At 39.4% G+C, this 17,037-nt stretch overlaps 1 protein-coding gene across 9 annotated transcripts in view; it reads right to left on the bottom strand.

The window, feature by feature from the left end:
* Positions 1–17,037, bottom strand: part of CALD1 (caldesmon 1) — a 241,611-nt gene that overhangs the window by 31,622 nt on the left and 192,952 nt on the right. For 6 of the 9 annotated variants that reach the window (XM_017887714.1, XM_017887717.1, XM_017887718.1 and 3 more), the window contains 4 exons: positions 16,031–16,177; positions 10,780–11,827; positions 9,077–9,154; positions 3,466–3,608 (listed from right to left, as the gene is read on the bottom strand). In XM_017887714.1, the coding sequence (XP_017743203.1) occupies positions 3,466–3,608; positions 9,077–9,154; positions 10,780–11,827; positions 16,031–16,177 (1,416 nt within the window). The remainder of the gene's footprint in view (positions 1–3,465; positions 3,609–9,076; positions 9,155–10,779; positions 11,828–16,030; positions 16,178–17,037) is intronic. The other 3 variants (XM_017887720.1, XM_017887721.1, XM_017887719.1) reach the window with 2 other exon arrangements.

Raw genomic sequence — 17,037 nt, 5'->3', positions numbered from 1 at the left:
TCTAAGAAACAAAAGAATTACCACACCCTAATATCACGTACTACATTTAAAGAATGGCACAGTATTTCTAACTGTGGAACAAGAGAAAGAATAAAACAAGAAATGGTCTCAAGAAATACACTGTGCAATATTGATTTTATAATGTATATTATATATCATGCTTTTTAAACACTGAAGTAGTTCTGAATATACCGTGTCCTCCAGAACAATAATTTTCAAGCTGCAGACCGGAAAGTCAATTTAGTAGTTTGTAATCAACATTAAAAAAAAAAGAAACAGAAAATATCGGAGTACACTGCATAGAGCAAAAGAAACTACCGTTTCTTGACACACTTGTTTCAGTTATAAAAACATATACAGGTGTGTACTGGGTCATTAGGTAAAATGTATTTCTTACTAAGGGCTTAGGTTAAAAAATTTAGAACTATTGGTCTAGGCTCTTGTCAGTTACAAGTAACTTTTATTTTGAACTCAAACAAGGTTAAAGGGTCCCTCAAAACCTTGTCGTCAAAGGCTCTTTCAGGGTCTTCTAGGTTCACAGGCCTGTGACTTCTCTCTCAGTCAATTTAGGGTCTTTCCTTTCAAAAATGAGTTTGCTCTCTCTTTGTGTTCATCATATTACTGTACAGGTACTGAATCGGCAAAACACATGCCTATGGAAACATCTATGGATTCCACTAGGTGTCGCTCAGTCTTCATTTTGGACAATCAATATGTCCGTCATTAAGGACTGGCTGAGTAAGTAATAATACATCCATCCAGTGGAATCTAGTATCATTAATTATAGGCTTATATTTATTGGCATAGAAAGCAAGCTATGATACATTCTTATGCACAGTGCAAGAATCAATGTCAAATTATAAGTATACTCACACACATGTATATACTACATATAAATATACATACGTGTGTGCGTTTATCTTGAATAGTATACACATAGATAAATATCTGGAAAAAGTGTTACTGGTGGTTATCTTTGGGTGGTGAGTGCTTATTTTTATTCTTCTATTTTCTCAGCATTTTTATAATGAGTACTTTTTTTTCTATAATCGGGAAAAAAACCTTTTAATTCCCACTTCTGAAAATAAAAAATCAAAAAACCCTTCATTTTGCACTTTCTATAAAACCCTTGGTAATAATTTGCATTGCTATATCCTGCTCATTGAATTGAGATTTTTATGTCATGTTTTAGAGAAAATAAGTGAGTTACAAGAAAACGCAAATATCAGAGGGAACAGTAATTAAATCAAACATAAGCAGCTATGCTCAAAACAAGAGTAAAAGTTTTGTTCACACCACCTCTGCCTATGTGCACGACCTCAGCATTAGGGTGCCACTTAAGGTGGAAATCTCTTCCCTAAAGTTCTTTCTCCCGCGCCGTCCTTGGCTTCTTTAGGTGTAAGTCAAGATGAGTATTAGGCTTTTGACCATTAAGAACACAGCTTGTTTTCAGTTAAGCTGGTACGTACTAAACTTATCTAAATAGAGGCTGATACTCTCTTCCTGTCTCTTCATTTTATATGTATATGGAGCAAAACTGTACTTCTTTGCTTCAATCAGCATGAATTTCTAATTGAAACTAAAACTCACATACATTGGTGGCTAAACAAAAATAAATAATATGGTAGCAGCTTGTTCCTAGGTATTTTTTTTTTCCTGTCCAAAATAGAAAAATTAAGGTCAGAGTCACATGTAAGGGTTCTTAGCACTTGTCACCATCCCTTGTGACTATTCCTCCCTTCAAATTACCCAGCTTTGGGTAATTATATTGGGTAAATTATATTGGGTAAATATATTGGATTTCTACACAATAGGCATGTTAATTATTAATTTGAGCTTTGACTGAAGCTTGTTGGCAAGTATGCTAATTGTTAAACAGACTTTTTTCTACTGACAGATTTTTTTCAATGTTATTTCTTTTAACAAAAAACTTACACCTTAAAAGAACCTTATGCTTACAAGACATATTTTAAACTATTAATTAAAAAATTATAATATTAGGTAATATTCATTGAATACTTTTCATGAACCTAACACTATTCTAGGGCATTAAAACATTAAACTACAGGCACTTCAGCAAGTTTTAGACTCGACTCAACCTGAATCAACTTGCTTTGTAGATTTTCTATGGATGTTCAATAAACTTAATTTTCACATCTATTCTCTTGGCAATCCCAAGTAATATCTATAGATTCTACCTTTCTTACACCTTCATCATTTTATTTAGATCTTTTACGTACACCTTTTCTTCTGTGTGCTTTAGGTTCTCCTTTGGATAAACATGGGTAGGTTTCTGCTCAAATTTATGTATAGAAAAATTGTTTTGGGGCAACAGTATTTATCCACCTTAGCCTCTTGGATGAGATTGAAATGTCCATCACTAGTAGCTCTGCCTGCTTTTGAATATTACAAAGGCTTTGGTGTGAGGAGCATGTCAAATTTCTCCCTCATACCTGCCTGATGACTTTCTTATTTGAAGTGTTCAGAAAAACAGGGTCTCTAGGCAAGGCTGCAGCCAAGGAACAAGCCCAGGGAAATCCACATTGCAGGAACCCAAGACTCTTCTCCAGCACATCTGGCACAGCAACCAGTGACGTAACAGAGGTTGGAATTCGGCCCCAGTGGTTGGAGGGAGTGTTTTGTGGGGAAGGAGCACAGGAATCACGTAGCCAGCCCAGTGTCTGCACCTCAAGTTCTTCTACAAAACTGGTAGAGAGCTCTCAGGATTCGACTGTATTTAGAAATGAGGATTTACCTCAATATACTGGTCTCATCTGTCTGATAATCAGTTGCCCAGATTTTCAATTTGATAGGGTAGGGGGTTATGTTGAGGGGAAAGCTCAAGCTATACAAGAGAGTTTTTCCAAACTGTATAAAATAGAGCAGTCTGTCCATACCCTCTCACTCCCTCTTAGAGATTTCCAATGCAAATGAGCATGAAGGGCTCTCAAAGTCATGTGGTAAAGAAATCTGATGAATTTAGCTTAATTCAATGTTTCCCAAGTATTTCACCACAAAACAATCTTAGTCTTATGCAGTATTTATTTACAACCTCTAGAAAACGCATTCTTGAAAATGGTACTGAGAAAGGTCTCTTAGGAAGGTGGTCAGACCATATAGAGATTCATTGAATGATATGAATCCCAGTCATGGTGTTTTCTAATACACTCATTTCACAAAAGGTCAGTGAACAAAAACATGGATGCCAAGCATGATCTGCCTTTCAAAATAATGGGAAAAGCAGACTAAGCCCTGTCTGAGCGGTGACTGCTGGTCTTCTGTTGGTGATATGAGAACTGGACCTGCTGACTGAGTATCTCTAAGACAATGGCTAATGACCTCACAACAAAAGCATGCTGCCTGTTTAGCACGTTTCTGTCTGGAAGCACAGGATGGGAAGACTGACATTTAAAAATTGTTTTTGCATGTGAACACAGTTACTATTAACTAGTTGCTACTTCTTACCTGAAAGTATTCTCAGTATGTTTAAGTTTGTGGGTCATGAATTCTCCATTCTGCGACTTAACTTCTGTAAATCCCTTCTTTCGATCCATGAAGCTCTTAACTTCCTTGGTTTCTTTGTCCTTTTTAATCTTTTCATCTTTGATCTAACCAACAGTACATATCAGGAAGAAACAGAACAAGAAAAATCTTATTAGGTTTTGGTTGGTGTCATCAAATAAGACCCAAAATTGTTAGGAAGGCAGAAAACTCAGAAAGAAACCACTCAGATGTGGTAGAGTTGGAATCAGGTGAAATTCTTAGAGAATGAGCTATGGTCCTTTAGCCTGTGAACAAACACCTTTACCACAATTTTAAGAAGGTAAGATCATCCCTGATCTCACTGGGGTTTTTATTTTCAAGAGCAGTGGTAGTACTATTGTTTGGAAACCATAACGTTGTAGGAACTTCATGTAAAAGTAGGTATTTGCAGTTCCCACTGGGAAGAGCAATTATTAGGGTGGCTTTGATGGAAGAATGACCACGTTGCTTAGACGGGTTTCTTCCTGGATGGAGAGAGAATCTGTGAGAAAGACACAAATGTGAAAGGAAGAAAAGGAAACCTTTCAGTTTAACTAGATCTGCCAGGCCAATTCTGGCAAAGACCAGTATGTTAATCAACTGAGTAAATTATGTCCCAAGGACGGGACACTTACTAACCCTATCTTTAGCAGGAGGATCCAAAGATATGTGGGGTCCTTGAGAACATGTCTGTAGTCATCTAAACCATTACAGTTAGAATGGAATAGGAAAAATTCTAGGGTTTACCTTGATTTCCATTGTCAATAAAAATTTAGTTCTCTGGAAGTAGTTTTGTGGTTGTGGTGGGAGACACAGGAAGATGATATATGGAGGGCAGGTGTTAGCTTTCATTATTTTGTGGGTTTTGTGTTTCTTACAGTAAATGAGACAGATTATTTAAAAGTAAAATGAATTTACATAGCTTTTTTGGGGGAGGGGGTAAAGGAATTCAAATTACTTCACTTATATAATCTCATCCATTCTTAAAAGATGCGCGTGAAAACAGGTGAGGTGCATTCACAATGGTTCTTTTCAAGACAGTTACAAAGCATGAGCATTCTAAAGGAACCCAGAGAGGAAGGGTAGGCCGTAAGAACTCAGGACTTTAGGTGCTGTGGCCTAGGAGGTTCTGTCCTGACCTGATCACTCACCTCTTCTCACCTATTCTTCAGATACCCTGTGAAGATTTACTCCTAAAGTGCATTTTTTTTTTTTTTTGTTAGAGACAGAGTCTTGCTCTGTTGCCCAGTCTGGAGTGCAGTGGTGCAATCTCGGCTGGCTGCAACCTCCGCCTCCCGGGTTCAAGGGATTCTCCCGCCTCGCATCATGAGTAGCTGGGATTACAGGCATGCAACACCACACCCAGCTAATTTTGTACTTTTAGTAGAGAACGGGTTTCACCATGTTGGCCAGGCTGGTCTCAAATTCCTGACCTCAAGTGATCGACCCGCCTCGGCCTCCCAAAGTGCTGGGATTACAGGTGTGAGCCACCACACTTGGCCTAAAGTGCATGTTTTACAAAGCAGAGCACAGTTTTTTGCTCTTTACTGATAAGTTTTAAGTCATTTGTCTTATTTGGGTAGTATCTGATTAATTACTAGGGATTCACTACTATGCTGTCCTAGTTAGTTAAGACTTCAATCTTTCACCATGGGGTATATACCTAGGATGTCCCTTAGACACACTGAAAATGGGGGCTGTACTTTGCCATTCTCTCCAAGAGCTTTGTCTGTAAATCAAGAAACCTGACTTTTGGCTCCAGTGCTGACAACAAAGTAGTTGTGTTACTTGGACAAATCACCTGACTGCTCTGGGATGCTGGTACCACGAACGTGAAAAAATGTGGTTGGACCAGAGGATTCCTTCTGGATTTTTCATCCTGTCATTTCCCTCTTGGCTCCTCATGGGTCATGAGAGGCTTCAGAAAAAAGGAGCAAGCTCATGGCTTGAATGACACCTTCATTGTGACTCCCTGATGGCTGTCCTTGCCCAAGAATACATCAGTATTCATTGGACAGGAAGGAGGAAACAAAATATATTCTCATTTTGGCCTACCATTGTCAGACTTAGCCCCAAAACCCAGACACTGGAGTTTATGTTCTGGTTAAGAATTATCTGTGGCTCCAAATGTGAGGGAAACCCATTTTAGGGATAACCATGAAACAAATTCTGAGCAGGAGCTCACGGTCTGTGGAGCACTACGCATGGAGACATTCTTTTAACTCATTTCTCCTATGTTGCAGTCAGAAAATTTCCATTCTCCCCAAATGTATTATATCTGATTTACTGGTCCCAAAAGTGTTTAAAGTAGATTTGTAAGACGATATATGTCTAATAGAAAAAAAATTCCCTGTTTTTCAAGCTCTGCCTTTATTGGCAAAGGCTACAGTGGATGGCAGGCTTATATTCTTTATGGAAAACCTGAGAAACATTGTCAATGTAATAATGACGATTTGAGTTCAACTGAAAATTATTTTCTCTTTCTGGGAAATGAATAAATAAAGTAATTTCATAGAGCCTTTACATTTTTTTTTTAGATGTTATGGCAGATTTAACCCAAACTCATGGGATTCTGAGTCCCCCGGGAAAGGCATTAGATCTTATAGGTCAGAATGTTACCATGGAGAACATCTGTGCTGAAGGATTAATAGGTAGCCACGTATCCTGAAAGAGTTTGTGTGCTTCATACACAGATAACATTAGCATACTCAAAAGAAAGGCTCTGGCCAAATGTGATCATTTGAGTTTTGGAAATCTAGATACTTGGCATATCCAGTGGAATAACACATGGGGATGAGGTGGGGGATGGGAATTCAAGTGACAGGCCCCTGTGCCAGAGAGACACTCAGAAAGTCAAGTGAGCAAGGACTGAGATGTGTCTCGAGCATATTTTGCATTATTTGGTTCCAGAATAGCAACAAGAGCTGGGTGTAGCTACTATTTCCTCAGGCTGGGTGTAACGTGCTTTTGTTAGCTTCAGAAGCCCCAAATCCTTTCCTGGGTTCAATTTCTATAACATGGACGTCTTCTAGACTCCTCACTACTGAAAGTTTGGTTCACGGACAACGTGGACCTCATGGAATCAGATTCTGCATTCTCATGGAATTAATTCTCCCAGGTGATTTGCAGGCACACTAATGTTTGGGAAGGGTTGATCCGCATGACACAAACATCACTTTCAATACCTCAGGAGCAGCTCTGCTAGAAACTGTTTTCCTGTTAGAAGCCAGAAAAGAAATAAAATAGCTCCTGCATGAAGAACTAAAAAGAGACTTTTTATAATTGGTGAGGAGAGAAAAAAAGCTAAATTAAGTTTCAATGTTGGTGATTGTCTGCAACTCATTGCCACAGTTAAACTGCAGTGGAGAAAGACAGGTTTTATTTTGTGTGTTTTTAAAGACATTGGAGTGATTTCTGGAAATGTTTTCTCTAAGAAGGCTCACGTGATGTTTGTGTTTACTTGTGATTGCCCTATCCTATGCTGCATAAATCCTTGAAAGGAAAGGTTTTAGTTAGTTGCTTTCTTTCTTTCTTTGAACAAAAAGGAAAAAAAAATAGGAAGAGGTTGTTTAAAATGGCTGAATCATGTAAACATGATTTAAAGCTGTCTACATAAAGGAACAACACAACTAGCTGGAAAGGGAAAACCTAGTCTTTCGACCGGCAGGTTATGTACACAATGTTAAAAAAGGAACATAGATTGGATTTGTTTTCTTTCTTTTTCTTTTTTTTTAACCAGTTTGAGTAGCTTATCTGGCCTTGTGTCAAAAACAGGCCAAATGTTTTGGAACTGGCTGGAATGTGCTGAGGGGCAACTGGGGAAAAGGGCAGGGCTCAGTCATTCCTGGGAGTATCTGATTGACACCAAGGATGCTGTTGAACTGGGGCCTTATCTGAAAAGAGACAAAAGGATCATCCGAGTGGCAACTGATGGGCCCTTCTAGTTCTCAGACACTCTACATAGGTACAGAAAGCTTTGGTCAGTAAAAACAAATCCCATTTTAGTGAACTGAATGAAATTTTAAATATAGACTCCAGTGTTTTCTACAGCCTCCTTCCCCCACGTGTTTAATTACTGAATCATCATTTCATGCCCACTTCTTTCTATAAAGACATTCACCAAGAAACACTACAAGAACCCATGTGGGACATATTTCTGAGTTTAGTTCTGAGGTAACTTTCATTTTTCTTTTTTGTAAATGAATTTGTAGGCATTTGGTCACCAAATGAAAAGTGTTTCCCAACATGTTCAATGAATGATTTCCTTGACTGCCTCATGAGAGCTAAATGCAGTTTTCCTGTTATTAGCATTTACACTTTCTCCTTCCTTTATATGGCCTGTGCTCATATTCAATTTTCACTTCCAAACCACCGCAACTTCTATTAGAAACAGAGGAACATACATCTTTTTTTTTTTTTTTTTTTTTGAGACGGAGTCTTGCTCTGTGGCCTAGGCTGGACTGCAGTGGCCGGATCTCAGCTCATGCAAGCTCCACCTCCTGGGTTTACACCATTCTCCTGCCTCAGCCTCCCGAAATGTAACATGTAACATGAACTAGGGGTTTTCATTTTTCACGTGAAATTGACAAAACATATTTAAGAAAATAATCCACCCCCTATTTAATCTGGTCACCTGTTTTCTAAATATGGATTTCTGTTTAAGATTTTTAGCTTTCTTAATAGATGCCATGATAGGCAGAGAAATGTAGCAACAGTCCATGTGGGTTGGAGCTTGTTGGCTACAAATCACCTCACCAGTCTCTTGGCGAAGAACTTCGGGTCTTCCTACTTCTAATAATTCAGTTTCACCACATTCTAGTAAGTTTTGTGAACTTATTCGATATAGTCACAATTTTTAAGATTATTTGGGGCAAACACAGCACCAAAGTTGAAATGCAATCAGGTGTTCTGATGTGGTGTTCTGACTACTGTCAAACCCTGTGCCATTCTATCTGTAGAGCTCCTTGTTCACTTACCTACAGTCAAACACCCTGGTACCCGCTCCTGTGTGTGCCTCAGAAATGCAATGCAGAACATTTGGCCAAACTTTTCTTTTGAAAATCAAATATCATCTTCAGTTCATCAAATTTTCTACTGAGATGTGTATGGGTATTTTTCCTTTGAAAAGTTAAAGCATTAATCAAGGCCAGTTGGAAATATTTCATGATTGAAATGAAAGTAGAATGGCTCAAGGAAAAAAAAATTAGCATTCAGAAGAATAGAAAGCAGGATAAATTGATTCCAGCAGTGTTTTCAAGTCTTTTTGATGGCGTCCCACAGAAAAAAAGACAATTCACATGACAATGCAATACTTACTACCTACAGTGCCCTGTGATGCTTTTTATCCATTTCATTTTTTAAAAAATGCTGACTGATACATTTAATTAATTTTGAGACACTCTAAGCTGATCTTACTATTCAATGGATTGTGAGTCATGGCTTGAAATACACTGGATATGGGGTTACAATTTTGAGATCATCAGACCTGAGATATTTTGGAACACTGACTGCTTTTTCTGTTGCTTTACGATCATTACTTCTCAATCATATTTACCTCTTCTTTTTTGAAGGTAGGCTTGTCTTCTTGGAGCTTTTCTCTTTTAGCTTGCACTTTAGCTCCCTTCTCTTCTCCCTTTTTATTTTCAAGAATGGTAAGGTCACACAAGTAAAAGAAGCCCTTTCTAGTTTACAAGAGTGACAGGGTGCTCAGATCGCTTTGCACGTGCTGCATGGGATGGCTTCTCTTCTGCCGTCTCAGCGTTCACAGCACAGTGGTTCTAAACAGCAAGGTGGGCTATTTTCTTCCCACCCCAGCATCTTCTCGTGTGCCTGCCATTGCGCTTACTGAAATCTAGCATGATGTGACACTCCTCGTGTGTTTACAAACCTCGTGTGTGGTTTGGTGCACTTTGCTCATGATCTCAATTATAGCTTTGTTCATGAGCCTCTTGTACAGAAGCAGGAGTTAAAGACACCTTCAGTGCAATGCAGGCTTAGTGACAAAGAATTTGCTCTGGAAAGGTGAATGTGAAAGCATCTCTTTTTTTCTTTTTTTAGGAGTGGTGGTGGTGTGGTGGTGGTGATTAGGTACAGCGTTTTTAATGCAGCCTTGCAGACAGAAAAAAATCTTTCTCAAAGCTTACAAACATTTTCCCCCTACTATTTCCACCCTTCCTCAGGCCACATGAATTTGTGTCACCCAGATAATAAAGAAGCATGTATGCTCTTAATTACCAGTCAATTATAAATTGATACTACCCTAAATTAATGGCTTTCTGCAAGTCTACATTAAGCTGAGGTCTACATGTTGGCAAATCAGGGTTTTGACTTTTTTTAAAGGAAAGGTTCCAACCAGTTCCTTTCCCCTCTTTATTACCAGTTAATTTCCAGGGGTTTGTTTTTGCCTTCTTTTTTTCTTTCTTTCTTTTTTTTTTTTGTTGTTGCTTTTGTTGTTGAGATGGAGTCTCGCCCTGTTGCTCAGGCTGGGGTGCAGTGGCACAATCTTGGCTCACTGCAACCTCTGCCTCCCGGTTTCAAGTGATTCTCCTGCCTCAGCCTCCTGAGTAGCTGGGATTACAGGCACATGCCGCCACACCCAGCTAATTTTGTATTTTTAGTAGAGACAGGGTTGCACCATGTTGGCCAAGATGGTCTTGATCTCCTGACCTCGTGATCCGCCCACCTCGGCCTCCCAAAGTGCTGGGATTACAGGCGTGAGCCACCGCGCCCAGCCTGTTTTTGCCTTCTTAAGATGAAATGTCTGACCATTGTTCTTCATGTCTATTTCCCACCCCAGCTCTTATCATTTTTTTAATTCAACATCAAACCCATGAGTGAGGTAAGGAGTTAAGGGCCTCTTGCCTCATGCAGACCTATGGATAGAGGAAAGATAATTAAAAGAATGAGTTTAGATGCAGGTGCAGAATCAGAAGCCAACACACCACCACCACATTTATCATCTTTGGATTAATTCATTTTTTTGGTATTCATAACAATCAAGCACAGAGCAATCAATTTCTCTCTGTCTTCTGGACAGCCAAATTTACTGGCTGTCCCAGTAAAGTTGGTTGATTGAATATTCAGCCATCAATCAATTGCCGCATGCTTGTGTATTGCTATGGCCTGAAAAAATGAACAGCTTGCCAAATGATCAAGCATGTGAGCTATATGCATGTGGCCTCAGTCCCAAATCAGATGTGCATTACATTTCTCACAAGTCACAGGCATCACACATTTGGTGCAAAATGTTTACTGTACCTGTTTCTTTAGGACAGCTGTCTGAAGTTTATCTTCTTGCACTTTCTTTTCATTTACCCATTTCCCTTCTATTTTCTGTTCTACCTTTTCCCCTTTTATCTTTGTCTCTTGCATGGCACGTTTTTTCTCTTCTAGCTGCTTGTTACGTTTCTGCTCTTCTATCTTAGCCTTCTCTTCCTCCTCTGCCCTGGCCCTTTGCCTCTCCTCTGCTGCCCTTTTCTCTTCCTCTTTTATCCTCTGCCTCTCCTCTGCTGCCCTCTTCTCTTCCTCCTTTATCCTCTGCCTCTCCTCTGCTGCCCTTTTCTCTTCCTCCCTCATCTTTTCCCTCTCCTCTGCCTCTCTCCTTTCTCTTTCTTGGGCAGCTGCTTTTTCTTCTGCTTCAATTCTTGCTCGTTCATCTGCTATCTTTTTGTCTTGCTCGGCTTTAATTCTTTCTCTTTCTTCTGCTTCCAACCTTACCCTCTCTGCCTCAGCTCTTTCCTTGTCTTCCTCTTCCATCTTTCCATGATGGGGAATCTCATCTGAACCTTGTTCCCTCTCCTCCTCTTGTTTAGGCTCTTCGGAACTGATTTGCCCATTTTTTAATGACATTACCACTGTTTCCTCCTGGCTTTCAGTTGTTTTCTCTTCTACCATCACCTCTACCTGATTTTCTCCAATGCTCCCTCGCTTTGGCTTCTCTTCTTCCTCCTCCTCCTTTTCCTTGTCTTCTTTCTTGTTTTCTTCAGCATCCCTCCAATCATTCTTCTGGTAGGACTTGGTGACTGTTTCTGTTTCCTCTATCTCGTATCTTTCCTGGCGACTTTCACGTTTTTCTTCCTTCTCGGGAGTTTCGTTTTCTGCTGTGTCATTTTGCATTCTTTTGCTTGGAAGTGACAGACTTGCATCTGTTACTGTTGGGTCGAACTCCTTCTGCCGCTCCAGAGCCTCTTGAAGGCGTTTTTGGCGTCTTTCCTCTCGCCGAGCCAGGCGCTCCAGGAACGCGGCCTCATCATCCCCTTCCACCTGAGTGTTTGTGGTGGTTGTCTTGGCCTCCTCGTCAGGCACACTGTACAACAGAAAGAACAACAGCAAAGACAGCTTGCTCATTCATCAGTCAGCAGCATTCATACAGCCTGTGCCACCCAGGACTACAGCAGATGCCAGTAGTGCCAAGCCCGCCCGTGTCCCCAGTACGTTACCATTTTAGTACATGCCTGCCTGGCTTTCAGCGGACAGCATGTGCAAGCCCTTCTCTGGCACTGGAGTCTACTCCACATGCCAGAAGTGCTTTAGGTGTTAATGACCCCTGGGAGCAGTTTTCAAACAAAAATTGATGAGCCTTAGTGTTTAGATACCTCAGCATCCCTCACTTTTTGAGTTGGAAAACTCCGAGGTGTGTGTTCCACACTGGACCTCAGAGTTTCCCAGTGGAGTGAAGCTCCAGATAACCAGTGGTGATGTGCTTGGTCATGCAACCTTTATTTGGTGGCCTTCCCTTTTCTGTCTCACCTTCCCACACCCCCACCAGCGTTTCCTAGCGTCACCTTACAAATAAACGACTTGCAGTCAAATCTTTGTTTCTGGACTTGCTACTTGGGGAATTCAAACTTAAGGATCAAACTGAAATAATAAGTGAATTCCTTCGATGTCATGTAGTATTCTCACATGTCACCAAGTCATCTAGAATTCCTGATCTGGATTGGAGGCTCCCAAGGTACTTTGAGAGGAAGAAAATATACATTACAGTGTTGAGATTCCACACTCATGCCAATGACCCCAATGGAAGAGACATCTAAGTGTCCCTTACAATTCCTGCTCCTCCTTCCATAGTCGGGGGGAGTGATCACCACTCAAGGATTAAATTTGCACCATCTCCTTTCTTTGCACCTAGGCGGGGCCAGGTGACCAATAACTGCCAATGAAATGTAAACAAAGTACCCAACCAAGGCGATGAACAAACAGAGGTGCACTCCCTGTCTTCTCTATCTCTGTCTGTTGGTAGATCAGTAAGCGCCAAGCCCTAGGGATTGAGAATCACAAGAGAAAAGAAGACAGGTGGCTGGTTCCACCAACTAGACGGAAATATGCATAATGGTAAGTGTTACTGCACTAAACTTAAAATTTGGAGGTACTAAGCTTTATAGCAGCCAGCATTACCCTAACTAATGTATACACAATCTACCTTCTTTGTCAAGATTTCCATGAATAAAAGGTTTCTTGTCCATCTTTTCTACAGTGGAAAAAGGGCAGTTAAATTTGACATTTATTTTAAAAACGAAAAAAAATCTCCAAAAGTTAAACTGTTGTCCATCACCTCCCTCACTATTGGAGGATGCTGGACACTGTCCAAGCCAGGGTGTTGGTTTCTACTTGCAGGAAACAACCAGTCATGTGATACCAGAACTGTGACCAGAGTTGGAAGAATTTGTCTTTCAATGTTTAGAAACTCCATCAAATGTCATCGTTCAGACCAAACTTGGCCCTTTCGAAGTTCAAATTCACTTAATTTTGGAAAAACACATTTCATATTTAACAACGAAAACTGGCATAGTAAAAACTAGCTTTAAAACTTTCTTGGCCTTTACTTTTGCTTCAGGATACTGCCTCCAGGAAATTAGACATATAAGGATTAAATGTCCCTACAAATGTAAAAAATTTATAATTGAAGGGGAAGCCTATAGAGAGAGCATTTGGATCAATTGAATTCTAATAATTTTAAAAAGGCACCAAAATTCCAAAGTGCTAGCCAGATTGAAGTACTCTTATGCTAAGAAACCAACAAACTGTATTGAACATTTCTTTGCCTATTTATAAATCATGACCACAATCACCAGTAGATATCATATGCCAGTTAGAGTGGTTTAGCCCCAAGAAGACTTATTCTTCTTGTGGCTAACTAATATATCAGAGATAAATCACACATTCTCAAACCTCAATATGATTTTCTAAAAAAAAGAATTTGAATTCGATCAATAGCAATGAAATAATGAATAATAGCCAAATATGAGAAGAGAAGCACAAGGAAAAGCAAGATTTTAAAAGCAAGAAAACTACAGACCAGCAGTAACTTTTTAAGCTTCTGTTGACCACTCATTAATAACAAGATTCAGGAAAGGCATCAAAATACCATTTTTAAAACTCTATTATTTCTCTCTCAGCTTGAAAATAGAAAAGGCAGTGAATAACTATGTTGCCCTCCCGTGTTAAGAATCTGGTAACAGTGAAAATTTATTGAGTGCTTACTATGTGTAAGACACTCTGCATTTTACATGCATTGTTACATAGTTTAAGTTTAGCAGCATTTTAGGAGAAAGGTATAATTTTATTTCCATTTAACTGAAGAAATACAGTTAGTGAAAGGTCAAATTGGGAGTCAAAGTCAGTTAGTGAACCCCAGAAATTATACCTATTTCCCCTTTGCTATACCTACTCCCCAATTAGAAGCTACTTACTGAGGGAAAGGGTAACCAATATCTGTGCTACTGGCCAACATTTTCAAGACTGCTTTCAGAAACCTTCTAATACAGCCTCCCAAACTTGGGTTAAGGAGGCCGGGACCCATTCCCTTTAGAATTTTCTAAACAGACTGAATTAAACAAAGTAAAACAAACTAAAACCAAAACCACATGTGAGATCTTATATAGTGTAACCATTATAATCAGTCCATGGTTTTAAATTAAAATTATTTTCTCCATTTTCCTCCTCAAATATCCTCATCTTTTTTAGACCTTGGGGCATATAAATGACATATACTAACCATTAGCATAATGAACCATGTGACCTTACTTCTGCTGCAAAAGCCCTCTTTGAAGAAGTTGAACCTATTAGGCATTCTCAACTTCCCTGATTTCTACCAGGGCCTGAATGAGAAAATGTGTAATAGCAAACTCATTGTGTTTGAATAATCACATTAAATTAAGCAGAATTCTGTATCTTGTTGAATATTATAATGATCAGAGACTATTGATTCAGGCTATATCCTGGAAAAAAGAAGACATCTGCAATTCATGCCTACTTTAAAAATTCATGTGTTACCTATTAATGGTAGGCACGGAGAACTCTACTATACTAGCATATCTTCAGTTCACAATGGATAGCAATACCCTACAGAATAAATGTAAATACTTTTTCTTATTTAAAGAAATAACCCACCAGAAAACAGTATAGATTCCTTAAAGAACTAAAAGTAGAACTAACATTTGATCCAGCAGTCCCACTACTGGGTATCTACCCAGGGGAAAAGAAGTCATTATATGCAAAATATACTCGCACACGCACGTTTATAGAAGCACAATTTGCAATTGCAAAAATATGGAAGCAGCTTAAATGCCCATCAGCCAATGAGTGGGTAAAGAAAATGTGTTGTGTATATATAAATACATACATATATATATATATATCATATATATATATCTGGTCAAATTGGTAGCAAAGTCGGTTAGTGAACCCCAGAAATTATACCTATTTCCCCTTTGCTATACCTACTCCCCAGTTAGAAGCTACTTACCATACACACACACACACACACACACACACACACACACACCATGGAATACTATTCAGCCATAGAAAGGAACACAATGATAGAATTCATGGCAACCTGGATGGAGCTGGAGACCATTATTTTAAGTGAAGTAACTCAGGAATGGAAAAACAAATATCATATGTTCTCACTTATAAGTGGGAGCTAAGCTATGAGGATGCAAAGGTACAAAAGTGATATAATGGACACTGGGGACTCAGGGAGAAAGGTAAGAGGGGTGTGAGGAATAAAATACTACACATTGGGTACAGCGTACACTGCTTGGGTGATGAGTGCACTAAAATATCAGAAATCACCATTAAAGAACTTATCCATGTAACCAAAATCCCACCTGTTCCTAAAAAGCTATTGAAATGTAAAAAAAGAATTAAACAGAAAAAATATACATATACACACACATGTATCTATATATATATACACACAAGATATAGCACACCATAGTTATTAAACAAATGCTAGATTGTAAAATGAAATAAAAGCCTTCAAGTGGGGTATGTTTATGAGATGGGAACGGGGTGGAGAGAAATAGAATATTGTGTCCTAATGTCTAAATCAGATTGCCTATCTAATCAGATTAGTTGCCTAAAATAACTGCAAATAATTCAACAAGTTAGACTGAAAAAGGGTTGAGTTGGGCTGAGAAAGGAACGCTTTGCTTGACAAATTCCATTCAACAGACAGGCTAACACGTTAGTTAGAAATTCCCCGTCCCAAAGAGGAGAGTACCTGTTCTGGGCATTCACCTCCACCTGGTCGGTCACCTGTCCCAAGGATTCTTCCTCCTGCTTCTGCCGCAGCCGTTCCTGTCGGGCTCGGCGGCGCCGTTCCCGGGCTGCCTCCTCTTCATCATCATCATTCCTCTGGTAGGCGATTCTGCAACATTACAAAGACAACCTCTTGAGCATGCCACTTGCCAAATGTCTCCACCAACTTCTTGGCAGGAACAGCCCTGAGCCCTTTTCTGAACTTAACTGCTTAATGAACCACATACGTCTAAAAGGATGGTTCAGTTCCTTAAGTTTAGAGACCTAGTCAACTAGCTTTCAAACTTTTAACTATGTGAAGTGCATTAATCCAATAGCTACAGAAGATAATTTACAATTACCAAAAAACAACTTAAACTAAAACATTCTACACAAAAACAAGTTCTTTTGGAAACTGTGGGTTAGCCGTTTTTTTTTTTTTTGAGACGGAGTCTCGCACTGTCACCCGGGCTGGAGTGCAGCAGCACGATCTCAGCTCACTGTAACCTCCGCCTCCTGGGGTCAAGTGATTTTCCTACCTCAGCCTCCCAAGTAGCTGGGATTACAGGCATGCGCCACCATGCCCAGCTAATTTTTGTGTTTTAGTAGAGATGGCGTTTCACCAAACTGGCCAGGCTGGTCTCGAACTCCTGACCTCATGATCCGCCTGCCTCGGCCTCCTAAAGTACTGGGATTACAGGCATAAGCCACCAGGCCTGGCCTTGGGTTAGGAATTCTTTACAAAGCTGATTACCAGCATGTAAGATTTAGAAGAAGGGACCCCAAGTATTGAACCAAAAATAATCAAAACGCTTACTTCAAAAGATATAGCATGTTGCATGAGTTATTTGTGTAGACACTGTCACGAAGATCAGAAAAGAATCAAGTTACACTACCAAACTGAGACTGGTGCTAATAAGCCAAAATTATTAAATTTATTTAATAATTATAATAAACATAATATTATAATAAATATTAAATAATAAATAT

This window comes from Rhinopithecus bieti, unplaced genomic scaffold, assembly GCF_001698545.2.
Source record: "Rhinopithecus bieti isolate Rb0 unplaced genomic scaffold, ASM169854v2 scaffold_17275, whole genome shotgun sequence".
In the NCBI taxonomy this organism is placed as follows: domain Eukaryota; kingdom Metazoa; phylum Chordata; class Mammalia; order Primates; family Cercopithecidae; genus Rhinopithecus; species Rhinopithecus bieti.
This window is presented reverse-complemented; position numbering and strand designations above follow the sequence as displayed.